The 15,934-nt window shown below is 36.5% G+C and overlaps 2 protein-coding genes across 4 annotated transcripts in view; one reads left to right on the top strand and one right to left on the bottom strand.

Annotated features, from left to right (window-relative positions):
* Window positions 1–690, top strand: part of LOC138666259 (growth hormone secretagogue receptor type 1-like) — a 44,204-nt gene extending 43,514 nt beyond the window's left edge. The window contains exon 2 of the mRNA XM_069754489.1: window positions 389–690. Coding sequence (XP_069610590.1) covers window positions 389–690 — 302 coding nt within the window. The remainder of the gene's footprint in view (window positions 1–388) is intronic.
* Window positions 691–9,566: 8,876 nt separating this feature from the next.
* Window positions 9,567–15,934, bottom strand: part of LOC138661914 (fibronectin type-III domain-containing protein 3A-like) — a 102,535-nt gene continuing 96,167 nt past the window's right edge. For all 3 annotated transcript variants that reach the window (XM_069746892.1, XM_069746891.1, XM_069746894.1), the window contains exons 22-26: window positions 15,517–15,800; window positions 15,116–15,328; window positions 14,576–14,742; window positions 13,807–13,928; window positions 9,567–11,191 (exon numbers count right to left, since the gene is read on the bottom strand). In XM_069746892.1, coding sequence (XP_069602993.1) covers window positions 10,874–11,191; window positions 13,807–13,928; window positions 14,576–14,742; window positions 15,116–15,328; window positions 15,517–15,800 — 1,104 coding nt within the window. In that variant the 3' untranslated portion in view covers window positions 9,567–10,873. The remainder of the gene's footprint in view (window positions 11,192–13,806; window positions 13,929–14,575; window positions 14,743–15,115; window positions 15,329–15,516; window positions 15,801–15,934) is intronic.

Genomic DNA, 15,934 nt, shown 5'->3' with positions numbered 1-15,934 from the left:
CTACTGAGCGTACATCGGAGTTGACAACCAACGCATACTCAGTAGAGCAGGGACTGGCACAGCCCCTGAAATGGGTACCAGAGGGCGCTTCTCTTCAGGCAGGGGCAGAGTCTGCAGCAGTATCCGCAGCCTCGGCCCAAATGATGTCCAGTTTGAGTATCCCAGCATACAATGGGATTCTCAAATGAAATATCACCAAAAAGTAAATTGGTAGGGAAAAAAAAAATTGAGAAGAGAAGGAACGGAAGGGCCATTTTAATTAAGGTATATTAGAAAAGAGATTAAATTATTACATTAAATAGATCATCATGGTATGGCAGCATTATAAAGCAAAATGCAATATTTCTATACTATACACTTATGTATATAATGGTATTGTGTTTTCCAGCTGTTGTCGTATTGTCCTTTGTGTTGTGTTGGCTGCCCTTCCACATTGGCCGGATCCTGTTTGCCTGGACTGGACTAGAAGTCGTCATTTTATATCACCTCACTCAGTACCTTAATCTCCTCTCTATGGTTCTGTTTTACCTGAATGCCTCCATAAACCCCATGCTGTACAACATTATGTCACAAAAATACAGGGCCGCCATGAGTAAAATCCTCAATCCAAAGGAAGAGCTGCAATCCAGGAACATGCCAAGAAGTGAGCAATCTTCACTAGAAGGGACAGAGATGACTTCTTTCATGTAGTACTGTTATTCACTATTCTTGTCTTCGGGGCCGAGCTCCTCTCCCTTCCCCTATAACTGATGCCCTTTGTTGTGCTCCAAGTCAGGTCCTACAAGTGACGTTCCTCAGTGACATCTCCCATTGTCAATTAAAGCCCAATTAGACACATCCCTGTGTCTAAGTATTGACTCTGTAATCTGTTCATTCTGTGTCTTCTGCTACCATCATACCCTCAGATTCCAGTCATTTGTACAATTTCCACCGTAAACGCCTCAAGACGTGATCGTTCACCCATTTTCAGGTCAACTTTGCATACAAGACTGGTAGTGATGAGCAAGTATACTCGTTGCTCTGGTTTCTCCCAGCACGCTCAGGTGGTTACCGAGTATTTGTGACTGCTCGGAGATTTAGTTTTGTTGAACACAGCTGCATGATTTACGGCTGCTGGACAGCCTGAGTACATGTGGGGGTTGCCTCGTTGCTAGGGAATCCCCACATGTATTCAAGCTGTCTAGAAGCTGTAAATCATGCACCTGCGTCAACAAAAACTAAATCTCCGAGCAGTCACAAATACTTGGGAGACCACCTGAGCGTGCTGGGAGAAACCAGAGCAACGAGTATACTCGCTCATCACTAAAGACTGGCTAATGTAACATGTATTTTACCAAATTTTAAAATAAACTTGATATTAGAATAGAACAGGCAAACTCTTACTGCAATTTTTATACTTTTTATTAGACATTAAATATATTATCTATTTCAAAGTAACAATTTAGTAATACATATGCAATGTCATCTTATATTGTAGAAGATACCTGAAATAACAATGAAGTACAAAGCAACATATTTCTTATAAGAACACCACTAATAATTAAGGCTGGAATGTATAATAACGTGTAACTGGTATAATAGAAAAAAAAACAGATTCAGGAAGGTCAAAACTGGAATATTTCAGAGGCCATATTTATTACAAGAACTGTAAAATATAGAACCAATATATCCCATAATTGCCTTAATGAACATGCCCAGGAAAAAAAAAAATATAGCGGTGTGCTGAATTAGTACATTTATTCTCTGAACAACTAGGTATTGTGTAGCTAGGGACAGAAAAATAATTGTTATGTAAAATGTATAAAAAGAAATAAAAAAACAAAAAAGTGTCTTAATGCTTATGAGCTTTGAGTCCATAGAAATGTTTGTTGTTCAGGTTCATTCTTAATGTGTTTTGGAAAAATAAAAAAAAATCCTTTGGCAACGGATAAAGTATTTTTATTTTCCTAGGATGAAAAATGGTAAAAAAATAAAAATTCAAAGTATGTAAACATGCCTGTAAACTACGGAGACTGATGTGTTGTGCAGAAACAAATGCATAGACATACACACAGATGAAAAGCATTGAACCAATTCATTGAAATGACGATCGTTATAGTGATGTAGTAAGGGGTAATGTGATTGGATGCGATATTTAAATTTTTTTTTTTTTCTTCCTTTTTGGTACAGTTAAAAACAGAACAGTCACACTTTTCATGACTTAAAAATGAAAATAAATAAAATACACAGATTATACGTGTAGGGGGAAAAAAATGTACATTTTGTTTTAGATTGCACCATGTAACTACTGTAAAGAAAGTGGCAATACACGTCTCTATAAAATGTTTAGAAATGAAATTATGCGCGGAAATATTCATAGATAACTAACATGAATCAGAAAAGTACATGTGATGTCTAATAATTCAGTATCGATGCTACACATGAATACAATTTTTTCCCTAGTGTATGTTTTGCGCAACTGCAAACAAAAAATAAATCAAAAGGATTGATCCAAAATTAGAGAACTATTCCTCTCATTAAATCTTAACGCTTCAATAACATCTACAATTTTTTTTTTTTTAATTGTAGAACAGTATTTCTTTTTTTAAATCTGAGATATGATTGACGTTGAGGAAGTTGAACACCAAATAAAAACCATACCAAGATTTCTGGTCATATGAAGACGTAAATTTTAAAAATCGATGCAAATTACGCTCGCACAGCAGAAAGCTGCGCAAAACAGATAAAACTATTCTAATTGAAAAAAACAAACAAAAAAACAAAACAAAACACAATGTGAGAGATTAAAAGAAAAAAATCTCAAATATAAAGTGATGGAATGTATATTTATATATATTTATATTTTCAGTATAATTTCTTACAAAAAAAAAAAACATCTTACATGTAAAAATATTTAGGTTAGTAGATAATACATAATATGGGCATCTCATTAAAAAAAAAACGTGCACTTTTATTTTTTTGCCTTTTTTAAGGTTATAGACAGTATAAAAACATTTGCTCACTTTGAGCCAAATAGTGTAACATTTATAATAAATGCACTTTTTTTTTCTCCTCCATAAAACAAATCTGTGCTTTCTTCAGAAAGTGCTGCAATATATTCTTGAGAAGCACAGAAATTACATTTTTTCTCTTTTTTTTTTGCGTAACACATAAATGAAATGCAAAGCAGGCCAACGGATGAATACAGGTTCAACGCCGGGATACGTAGAATGTGGGTAAGGCCTGTGTATATTGCAGTGGTAAAAGCATCACTAGGAATAACATTGACATATTGAAACACAACGGTATAACACTTCAATGTTGAGTATACGAGTAACCCGCTGGGGTGATAGCAGCTAAAGCCATGCAAAACATTACAGAGACAACCAAATATAGAAAAAGACTCTAATATTTGCATCAAACGTTCACATGTATCCTCTACACTTGGAGGAGCGGGGTACTTTCTCCGCTAGACCAACTTTCGAAATACCAATTTACTACAAACTAATGGCATCATAGAAGTCACTGGCTCCTAGTGAATGAACAGACCCCATTCTTACGAATATGGACCATCTACTCTTGTCCAATGGTGCCATCTTGTATTGCAGCCCAGTCCCATTCTCTAAACTGTATTATGTGTGGCACCAATAGCGAAGAAAGAAAAAGGTAGATAACCTTTTTAAGAGACAGTGAAGGAGGTTCTCGGTGGCATTTTTCTTATGAAAAGCAGACATTAGCTGGTGTGCAACACGGAATGGGTCATGGCCAACAGTGACAATTATTAGGGTCAAAGCCAACAGTGGCAATTATTAGGGTCATGGCCAAAAGCGACAATTATTAGGTCATGGCCAACAGTGACAACTATTAGGGTCAAAGTCAACAGTGACAATTATTAGGGTCATGGCCAAAAGCGACAATTATTAGGTCATGGCCAATAGTGACAATTATTAGGGTCATGGCCAACAGTGACAATTATTAGGGTCATGGCCAACAGTGACAATAATTAGGGTCATGGCCAACAGTGACAATAACTAGGGTCATGGCCAACAGTGACAATTATTAGGGTCATGTCCAACAGTGACAATTATTAGGGTCATGGCCAACAGTGACAATTATTAGGGTCATGGCCAACAGTGACAATTATTAGGGTCATGGCCAACAGTGACAATTATTAGGGTCATGGCCAATAGTGACAAGTATTCAGGTCATGGCCAACAGTGACAAATATTAGGGTCATGGGCAATATTGACAATTATTAGGGTCATGGCCAATAGTGATATTTGTATTCTAAAAGGTTAGATTTGAAAGAACAAATCTAATAAAAACTACAGATCTCTATACATAGAATTATTTGGGATATATAGTGAAATATAGTATATTGTATAAAGTATATCATCAGTTTTTATAGCTTTATTTTCAGACAAAAAACACACTAATTGAGTTAGCCGAATTAGGCTTATAGAGGCACAAACAATGTAGAATAAGGTTTTATTCTTTTGATCTAAAAAGTTAATCTAAAAAGGTGCATTTACACTGCATTAGTACCGGGAATGAGTGTTCCCAGAAATGCTCTCTTCTTAATAATCACACATTATAAAACAGGCAGCTGATCACCTGACGAAAAACTTTTTTTGGGCCAACCTCAAAGATCAGCGATCTCGGCAGCGCATCGTCCTGTGTAAACGTACTGCCGAGAATAATAGCAGCAGCCTATGTGCACAAATCAATCTATTACTGATAATTTTGTGCGTATATTAAAGCGTTTTCTAGGATGAGAAGAAAATTCTGCAGATTGCCAAATCATGACAGAGTGCACAGTTATGAATCCCTTATACTCCCTTGTGTGAGTGGGTGGTCTCGTGACCAAATGTATGTAATTTGCATGCTTGTTAGGCTCTCCTCCGCTAGAGCATTGAGAAATGGAGGGGGCTAGTGGGCACGTGACTGCAAGTATGCAATTCTCCCACTCAAATAGGGAAAACAAGAGAATCATGACAGTGTGCACATTGCACAATGTCAAGCTTCAGCTGTCTACAGTAACTGATTGCCTGCAGACTTATCTCACCCTGAAAAAAAACCTTTAAATGTAGTCTGGTTGTCAAAATAGGCTACTAACAAGTAGCTGATCGGCCATCGTTTAGCTCCACCGGTTGTGCTGGTGTAAACCTAGTTTAACAGTTAATCAAGAGTGGAAAGGTAACCACATAAATACCAGACAGTAGCCAAAAACTACAACCAACCAGATTCCCTGTAAAGTTTACAGAGAAAAATGTTTTGCCAACATCAGCAGTGGGGTATCAGTTAGTCGAAAGACCTAGCGGCAGATCTGACCCTTCCCTTTTCTAAAACTGGCCATACACATTAAATGTTTATTGACTGAACCTTCATGCTGGCCAACCATCTAATGCGTATTGGGGTCTCCTGGTTCCTCCATATTGGTAGATTTCGGGGGTTAAATGGGAATAAAGACCAAATAGCTTTGTTCTTTGGCGAAGTAAGTCACAACCTGATCAATCATGCAGGTACATTCAGACAAGCCGATTAACCCACTATGGTATCAGGAATTTTAGATTTTTGCGCTTTTGTTTTTTTAACTCTCCTTTTTTATATATATAGCCATGTGAGGGCTTGGTTTTTGTGGAACGAGTTGTAGTTTTGAATTACACCATTTATTGCAACATAAAATTTACTAAAAAAATTAGCAAAAAAAATTGCAAGTGTGGTACGATTGTGAAGCACTCCCACCGCAATTCGCCCATTTTTTACACCATTTATAGTGTGGTAAAAAATGATCTGGCAACATTATTATGGTGATACAAAACTCTTTTTTTTCCCCATACTTTAATGGTGTGAAAAAATTCCCTTTGAGAGGACATTTGTAAAGATACCATCTTGGGATACATTTCGATCCCTTTTTTTTGGTGGGAGGCGCAGCGATTCTGGTGTTTTGATTTTGATAGATCGGACTTTATGGGACATGATAGCAGCAAATATTTTTCTTTTTACTTTATTTGTAATGGTGGAAAATGGAGACAATTCTAATTTTTAGATTTCTTACCTTTTATATATAATTTTTTAGCTTAATTTTTTTATTCCCCGTAGGTGACATGAACCCAAAAAAATTATATACTGCAAAACCACAGTCTAAGGAAAGCGCGGTTTTCCTATGGAACTCAGCCTGTAGTTGAGCTTCACTGGAAGACCAAGATGGCAGTTAACATGGTAGCCCATTGGTTCCCCAAAATTACGTCATGTAAAGCCAATGAAAGTGTGCGCAGGTACTGGCGCCATTTAAATGCTGCTCACAGATTGGCATTTAAGTACACTACAGCGATTGGATGTGGTTACATGCAGATGCCAGCTATGTAACAGCCAGCATCTACATGTTCTCCTGCGGGCTCAGCTCCTGAGATTGCTTCATGTGCTACTTATTGACCTATGTAAAAATGTACATCATTAGTTAAGGAGTTAATGAGCACCAATCAACTACATAAAAGTAAAATTGACGCTTTTTTTTAGTGCCCTGTTTATTGGGGCTAACGAAAACTAATGGGAGCAGAATGATCGTAATTAGATCCCATTGAGCATCATGATGTCGGCAGCACATCTTGTGTTTACTCTGGGAGATGTGCTGCCGATAACGATGATGAACGATTGCCGCCATGTTAACACAGGCCAATAATCAGAAACGCTCATATGCCAAACTAACTTTACTTTTCCTACTAAGAACGTGTGTTCGGGTGTACGCACGGTTTGGGAGAGTTCACCATAAGCCCAAAGATGGCTTCCAACTATCTAATGAGTAAGGCCAGTTTTTACTACCGTGGGTCAAAATATCGGGGAAAGATTATACGATCATAATCAAACCCAAAAGAAGTGAATGCTTTTAAGACAAGCACCTGGAAGGGAAATAGCGTGCCATGACGCTTGGCTGGGGTATTTAGATGTAAGCCTTTCCGCCACCACAGATAAGTCTCCGATAAACAGTACACCCTCCATCGCTCTTATATCTACTGTCTGGAAGTATCTGTATACCTTTTCATGCTTTTTTTTTCTACAGTCATGTAGTATGAATGTATTTTTTTTTTATTACTTTACTTGCATGGTCCATATGCAAATGAGAAATCTTTTTTCCCTGACAATGTTAAAAATAGCTAGGAATTAAAATTACGGTACACAACCAGAAAAGGGGAAAACGGTTACACAAAATTCACAATATCCACTGTTTCACGTTTACAAGGCACCTATGTCTACAAGGAATGATGTGCCCTGTTAAAAGTAGCAATATCTTACATTTCTCTTTTTTTTTTTTGGTGTCATATCTAACGAATATATTTCATTCTACCATATAAAAAGGCAACATGATCAGGATTGTGTTGTTGTCTACAGATCTCATCTAATAAACACGATAGCTATGTTCCATAAAAATCAGCAATATAGCCCATGACGGATCAGTTTATTTACCTCACCAAAATGCATGGTAGACTACCTCTATAAAACCATTCTATAGTTAAAAAAAATAAAATACAGTATGTACATTTAAAAATAAAATATACATTCAGAGCTTAACCACCAGCAAGAAATACCAGTCAGGCTGCATTTTACAACACAACACACTAGGCCTCAGAAAATGGCCCTGTTACTGTTGCCTATAGCAACCAGAGCAGGCGCTTCATTTTTCCAGTGCTGTTTTAGTAACTGAACTCTGATTTTTTTTCGGCCATAAAACCTCACGGATAACATAGCGTAGTTCCATTAGACGTATCGGTTACAGTGTTATTCCAGAAAGTGCTTTCACAGTGATTTTAATACAAAAGAAAATCCATGAAAAGCTTTAAAAAGAGGTAGACAGACATTTTCTTTTTTCCTTTTGGTCAGGCAAACAAAATGTAGTTATGTCTGTTACTATTCCTTTAGTTTTATGGGATGTCTGATCTCTCGCCTTTTTAGTGCAGGCCACATGTAATAACAGCCGTGCGACGGTCTACACACAAGTCTCATCTAAGAAAATAGAGATATTTCAATAAAATCACCTATATAATAAAATTCTGATAGAAGACTGAAATATATAAGTTGCATGAAACTAATGATTTTGATTTTTTTTTATTTTTTTTTAAAGGAAGCCTTAAAAGGGGTATTCCCAACTCCAAGATCCTATCCTAATAATAATTATTTTTATATAGCGCCGACATATTCCGCAGCACTTTACAGTTTGCACACATTGTCTATCCTAATATGTAGTAGGTGTAATAATAATATAAAATACCTTCAATTAGAAATGTAGTATAGTTCTTTCAATTCGCTGTCGCTTACCCCATGTTCGGGGCATTGCAGTAGCTTAGGTATCCATGGTTACGAACACTCCTAGCCACAGTTAGAAAGCTCTTAGTCGCTGTAACCATGGATACCAAAGCTACTGTAATGCCATGCACATGGGGTACGAGACAGAGAATCAGAAGAACTATTAATACTACACTTCAAATTGGAGGTATTTGCCAACAATATTATTATACCTACTACATATTGGGATAGGATCATGGAGATAAGAATACCGCTTTAACATTTACGTTCCAGTTATGAAGCGCATCAAACTTAAAACGGACAGCGGGAAATGTTGTATAGCGAAATGTCGGGAGTCCAAATTTTACCTGATGTATTCAGCCCCTGCAGTTTTTTTTAGGGGAAGATCAGTTGAGCTTTACAACTCAAATTACGCTTTAGTAATACTAGTAGGGTTTTAATGCACCCTTATGATCCCTTCAACTTCTGAGGTACTCTCTTAAATTCAAATTCTCAAGTAACAGGAATTCTGGGGTATTCATTTATTTGTGCCTTCCGCTTGGCAATTAAAAATGTGTGGTATGTAGGGAAGAAAGCTGTCAGTCATGGGGGCCGCGGTTGGGGAGAAGCCGGCTGGGGATAACATACTATTCTTTGCTCTTGAAAAACACAATGCTGGAAATAAACTGATAACCAGAGATGATAAAGCTTCACAAGACCCTGATCCAGTAGTCCATGTTCGCCCACCAGAACACTGCAAAGTTCCTCCAAACTGCCATAGGTACAGTTCACACATAACATCGCGCTGAGCCTACTAATCAGGAGAGGCGCTGGAACTGTCACAGGTAGGACGAGGTTCAAAGTAGTGGTGAAGGGCTACAGAGGTCATCTCTACGGATTTATTTATTTATATATATATATATATATATATATATATATATATATATATATATATAATATATATATATATATATATATATACATATATACACACACACATGACCTTCAATAATATTGTATATATCAAATCACAAAAGTATCCTTTAAGTCACTAGTAAAAAAAATAATGGCCAATAATGGCTCAGCGTAATATCTCAAGAGATGCTTGGGTGGTTCCTCAAATTGACATACCCTGTATAATTAATGAAGTCTTAATAATCTGATAAAATTGACCTTCTCACACGTCAAATAGGCCATCTAGGGCTACGGAGAGAGAGCCGTCACTCATAATTGCCAACAATATTAACATTTTAGAGCACAGGCGGCCACGCTTTACAGCACATTTACTTTCCCTACATATCTCTCCATTGTTTTTTTTTTTTTTTTTTTTTTTTTTTTAAGACCCAGCTCTCCTGAAACAGAACTAGAATTCACTTTCCAAAGCTTTTCCTGCCATTACTCCATTGATATAATCAACGTGTCGTAATCGAAATCTCACAATCTTTCTAAAAGCCTCCATACGGTTTCTATACCTTTCATCAAAAGAAACCACAGAGTTGGAGAACAAGACTGTGTCCCCCCCTATATGAAACAGGATTTGGTTATTCTGCAAAAACAAAACCCCAAATTTTTATTTTGAACTTTTGATTAGTTGCACTAGCAAATACTGTAGCTTTATATGGACATATAAAAACATAACTGGAGAATAAATAAAGATTAATGGGAATATTTTTCAATGTCCACATGGGAAGTGTAAGGTTTATTCATTTCATATGACCATCCAAGCAAGCCATGCCCCCAAGGATCTCTGGAATAAATAGGTTGTTTTAATAAAGTGGGGGCAACATGGTTCCTCTCCACTAAAAGAATGGGAGTCGAGGAAACATGAGTGTGAAGCCACCTTTCCAATAAAACCGGTACTGGGATCTGGTTGATCTTGAGGTCAAAAGGGTGATCTTCTCGAAATCAAATGGGGATCTCAGCTCCTGGATCCAATAACATGGATATAGTGGATGATAAAATTATCAAAATGAATGAAAAATATTTTTACATTAATTTTGGATTTTTACGCTAATTTTGGTCTACACTAATCGTCTCTGTTCCTTTCTGAAAATTGGTCAATAGCAGTAGAATATGGCAGTGAACAAAAAAAAACCCGGACGCACCCCAACTCATATCTTTAAAATAAAAACGGTATCTTTGTAGATGCCACAAAATCGTAATTCACTAAGGCGCCACTTAAGAGTTAGATATGCTTCTCCGTGAAGGCCACAAGAGAGCGGAAAAACGGAAAACTTGTGTAACAAACATCATTCTTGTATGAGCTACCACGTGCAAAGCTGAACATTTAAAAGGGACACGCTTTGAAAGCAAATGGTCCAATACATAAACGAACAGCACCGTCTTGACCTTTAAGAGTGTATTAAGGCAATAAACACCATGGCCCTAGAAACACAGGAGTGAAGTTCCCTTTCTAAGAGTTTCATGATGTCTTATGTTCCACATACAGGAGGATTCTACTAACCCAGCCTCATGATGAATGAGCAGCAAGAATGGAAATGCACTTATATATAATACAATCATTTCCATCTATAAATTTAATTAAAATAATTAAACATAAATATTGAAAAAAAAAATATTGTACGGATAATCTCAGGAACAGGGCACTTAAAAGCTACTTAATTACAAAGTACTGGATGACGACGGCAAAGAGGAAGGCCACGACAGCGAACATCATGAGGAGCAAGATGGCGAACTGCTCGTCGCTGAGAGGCTTCCTTTTGCTTTTCGTGGTCTCCAATGCAGCATTAACACACGGCAAATCCAACTCTGGTCTTTGAGATGAGAATATGGTGCTCGGACTGTAAGGGCCAAACAATTCTTGTAATCCATTGGAATCCTGGTATTGCCGTCCAGCACAAACTCGGAACCGGTATTCACAGTTTGTTTGAAAGTTTGACAGAGTGAATGAGGTGTCTGTTCCTTTGTATACCTGGTTGGGAGAAGAATGGAAGAGCAGTGGTCAGACTACAAGCATGTCCACAAACATGACCATAGGCAGAGACGGAGTATAAAACCCTGCCCAGAGTGAGCAGATGGCATACACATATGGTAAAAGTTATCTATCATCTATCTATCAAAACAAATTGGTGTAATTATGGCTTTTATTGAGACAGAACGCTATTTTTTGAGTGTATGTATATGTGTGTGTAATATTATACATTTTTTTTATACAAGTGCACACACACAGACACAAGCAACCCCCCATATACACGTATATGTGTATATATACACACTATGAGCAGTGTCTGGAGATAGATAGATATATATATAGATATATATAAAGATATATATAGATATATATAAAGATATATATAAAGATATATATAGATATATATAAAGATATATATAGATATATATAAAGATATATATAGATATATATAAAGATATATATAGATATATATAAAGATATATATAGATATATATAAAGATATATATAGATATATATAAAGATATATATAGATATATATAAAGATATATATAGATATATATAAAGATATATATAGATATATATATAGATATATATAGATATATATATAGATATATATAAAGATATATATAGATATATATAAAGATATATATAGATATATATAAAGATATATATAGATAGATATATATAAAGATATATATAGATAGATATATATAAAGATATATATAGATATATATATATAAAGATATATATAGATATATATATATAAAGATATATATAGATATATATATATAAAGATATATATAGATATATATATATAAAGATATATATATATAAAGATATATATAGATATATATATATAAAGATATATATAGATATATATAAAGATATATATAGATATATATAAAGATATATATAGATATATATAAAGATATATATAGATATATATAAAGATATATATAGATATATATAAAGATATATATAGATATATATAAAGATATATATAGATATATATAAAGATATATATAGATATATATATAAAGATATATATAGATATATATATAAAGATATATATAGATATATATATAAAGATATATATAGATATATATATAAAGATATATATAGATATATATATAAAGATATATATAGATATATATAAAGATATATATAGATATATATAAAGATATATATAGATATATATAAAGATATATATAGATATATATAAAGATATATATAGATATATATAAAGATATATATAGATATATATAAAGATATATATAGATATATATAAAGATATATATAGATATATATAAAGATATATATAGATATATATAAAGATATATATAAAGATATATATAGATATATATAAAGATATATATAGATATATATAAAGATATATATAGATATATATAAAGATATATATAGATATATATAAAGATATATATAGATATATATAAAGATATATATAGATATATATAAAGATATATATAGATATATATATATATATATATATATATAGATATATATATATATATATATATATATATAGCCAGGCACTGTTCATCACCTGCCCAATACAATCCCAACAGTGAAACATGGTGGTGGCGGCATCATGCTATAGGGGTGTTTTTCAGCTGCAGGGACAGGACCAGTGGTCGTCATTGAAGGAAACATGAATGCGGCCAAGTACTGAGATATCCTGGATGAAAACCTCTTCCAGAGTGCTCTGGACCTCAAACTTGGCCGAAGGTTCACCTTCCAACAAGACAATGACCCTATGCACACAGCTAAAAACACAAAGGAGTGGCTTCAGAACAACTCTGTGACCATTCGCGACTGGCCCAGCCAAAGCCCTGACCTCACACTATTTGGCCAAATTTTGTGCAAAGAGTCTCATAAATGTTTCTCCTAATGTTCAAAAGCCATTTTGCTGTTCATGTTTCATGTATTTCATATTCGACATGCTTTGGCACGATAGAGTGCAACCTTTCTTTGTATATTGTATATGGAGGTAGCTGCTCCGGGTATGCACTTATTCACACTAGTTTGGATGTGCCAGTCGTTTTTCTGTCATTTCAAAGCCCTGACCTAAACCCAACTGAGCATTTCTGGAGAGACCTGAAAATGGCTGTCCACCAACGTTCACCATCCAACCTGACGGAACTGGAGAGGATCTACATGGAAGACGGGAGAGGATCCCCAAATCCAGGTGTGAAAAACTTGTTGCATCATTCCCAGAAGACTCATGGCTGTACTAGCTCAAAAGGTGCTTCTACTCAATACTGAGCAAAGGGTCTGCTTACTTATGACCATGTGATATTTCAGTTTTTCTTTTTTAATAAATTCGCAAAAATGTCTACACTTGTGTTTTTTTTCAGTCAAGATGGGGTGCAGAGTGTACATTAATTTGGTCATTTGTAGAAAAAAACCAACATGACCTATACAGTGGTGAGAACACAGACGAGGAGGTCTTCCAGACATTGGACCGTTACCTCCAACGTAGGCTCTGAATATAATATGATTAGAGCCATGGAATAGACTATTAATATTGCATCTTTAGCTCACTCTTTGTTCTCTAGGGACATACAGCTGGAAAAAGAAGAATCTCAGAATCTCACCTGATCAAACTCTTTCCCATTGGTAAGTTGAAGGATGTAAACAATTGAATCTCCCCTCATCGGCGGCAGTGTCTCCCAACATACTTCACATGAACTGCTATCTATCTGTTGTACTTTGGGCGCTATAATAGAAGTGGAGAATTATTTAGCAAACACCAAGAGGCAGTAACAACTATAATACACAATGCAATAGTCAAACATAGGCCAGAAAACTTAATGGCAAACGCTTCTGACTTCATGGTCTTTAAAGGGAATCTGTCACCAGGTTAAAGCAGCATGATATGGAGACCCTGATTCCAGTGATGTGTCACTTACAGGTCTCCTTGTTGCAGTTTTGAAAATATCACTGTTTTCTCTCTTACAGATCTCGCAGTCCTCTGAATGCTGAGCTCTGTATAACCCTGCCCACACCACTAATTGGCAACTTTCTGAGTACACTGTGCATAGGCAGAAAGCTGCCAATCAGTGATGGGGATATAAAGAGCTCGTGAATATGGAGGACTACTTGACAGCAGTTTTACTATTCCACTACTGGTAACCTGCTGCTGATAAACCAGTGATTTTAATCTCTGCTTGATCACGGGGGATCAGTGGCGCAGCTGTGATGCGGGAAGGATGGGGATTTAGCATGGCAGCAATTGTAAGCTTTTATTTTATACTGTTTCCTGCCCATCACATATAACACGGTTGTAAAATATCGTCCTCCTTTACACGGCCTCCTGGAAATCATCAACCTTTCTCAGCAGGCGGTGAAATCATGGCTGCCTACCTTTTAATGCAGCTGGAACAGATTTGGTCGTTGCAAAACTGTAGACTTCGGAAAACGGGCCCTCCCCTGCGTCATTGTACGCCTGGATCCTGAAGTTATAGGTCGTCGATTCGCTCAGTCTTTGCACCTTATACGTATGACATGGACCATTGTAGATGGTAAAAAACCTATACCCAAAAATATATATATAAATCATTAAGTAATAAAACAATCTTTCCAATTCCACTTCCCAGTCTCGCTAGTAGGTTTTTTTCCCTGCAATATTAGAGTCATTTAGGCAGAATGACATCTACTCTGGACTTTCGACAGCCTCCATGGAGAAGGTAGAAAACCAGCGAGCCGATAGTAATGAGCAAACATGACGGGATCCCTCCAAGATTAATGAGCTCGTCTGATGTCCATTAAATAAGAATATGGGCGCACCGATAATGTGAGCCTATTAAACAGTAACCGCTACTAATGGAGACCTAAGAAACCGAGCGGCTGGTGGTGAAGGACACATCCATCACGGGTGATGCTTTCAGTCGGCCGCGCGCTCACCTGCTGACTTTGTCTTCCATTTGTAGATTGTACTGGGAGGTTTCCGTAGCTAAAGCTTTACTTGTCCCGTCCCCCCATTTTAACTTAAGGCTCTGGTGACTGAAGACCGCGCACTCCAGATGGGGAGGATTGGGAGGAGGCGGCTTGGTTTTGGCTTTAATTGACGGACTGAAGGGACCCGCTCCAAGGCTGTTTATGGCCTGAATCCGTATCCTAGGGAGAAAGAGAAAATTCTACACAATTATCTGCAAACTGGCACAAAAAATGCGAAATATTAAGCATGACCGCGACAGTGATGACATATTGCAGGAAATGATGGATTGCACCAGACAACAGTCACTCTGCTGAATCCATACGTGTACAGATACACACACACACACTTTTTTCTTCTTTTAATATACCTGTAAGTGCGGTCAGGGAGCAGATTTGTGAGAACACAGCTAGTGGCAGAGTCGACTGTAACCTGCTGCTTTTCGCCGTACTCGATGGTGTACCCAGTGATCTCTGCCCCATTGCAGCATGGCTCCTTCCACTGAAGAGCAAGGCACTCTGATGGCGAGGGTAAAGGAGTCTCCAGAAGATCTTCATCAACAGCCTGCAGTACAGATACCGCTGCAGGAACAGATGCTGGCGTCGTGATGACTGCGGTGTCTCCGAACAGCCCCGCGCCGGCAATGTTCACAGCCTGCAACGGAGAGAAAACGCAGTCATATAGTCATATGAGATCTTCTTAATAGGAAAAAAAAACAAGCAAGGCTGCAATTTACCTATTTACTGCTCATTGTCAGCATGCTTTTGCAATTTAATTTGAGAGTAGCA

The sequence above is a fragment of the Ranitomeya imitator genome, chromosome 2, assembly GCF_032444005.1.
Source record: "Ranitomeya imitator isolate aRanImi1 chromosome 2, aRanImi1.pri, whole genome shotgun sequence".
Lineage (NCBI taxonomy): Eukaryota > Metazoa > Chordata > Amphibia > Anura > Dendrobatidae > Ranitomeya > Ranitomeya imitator.
Note: the sequence above shows the minus strand (reverse complement) of the source record. Positions and strands in the feature narration are given on the sequence as shown.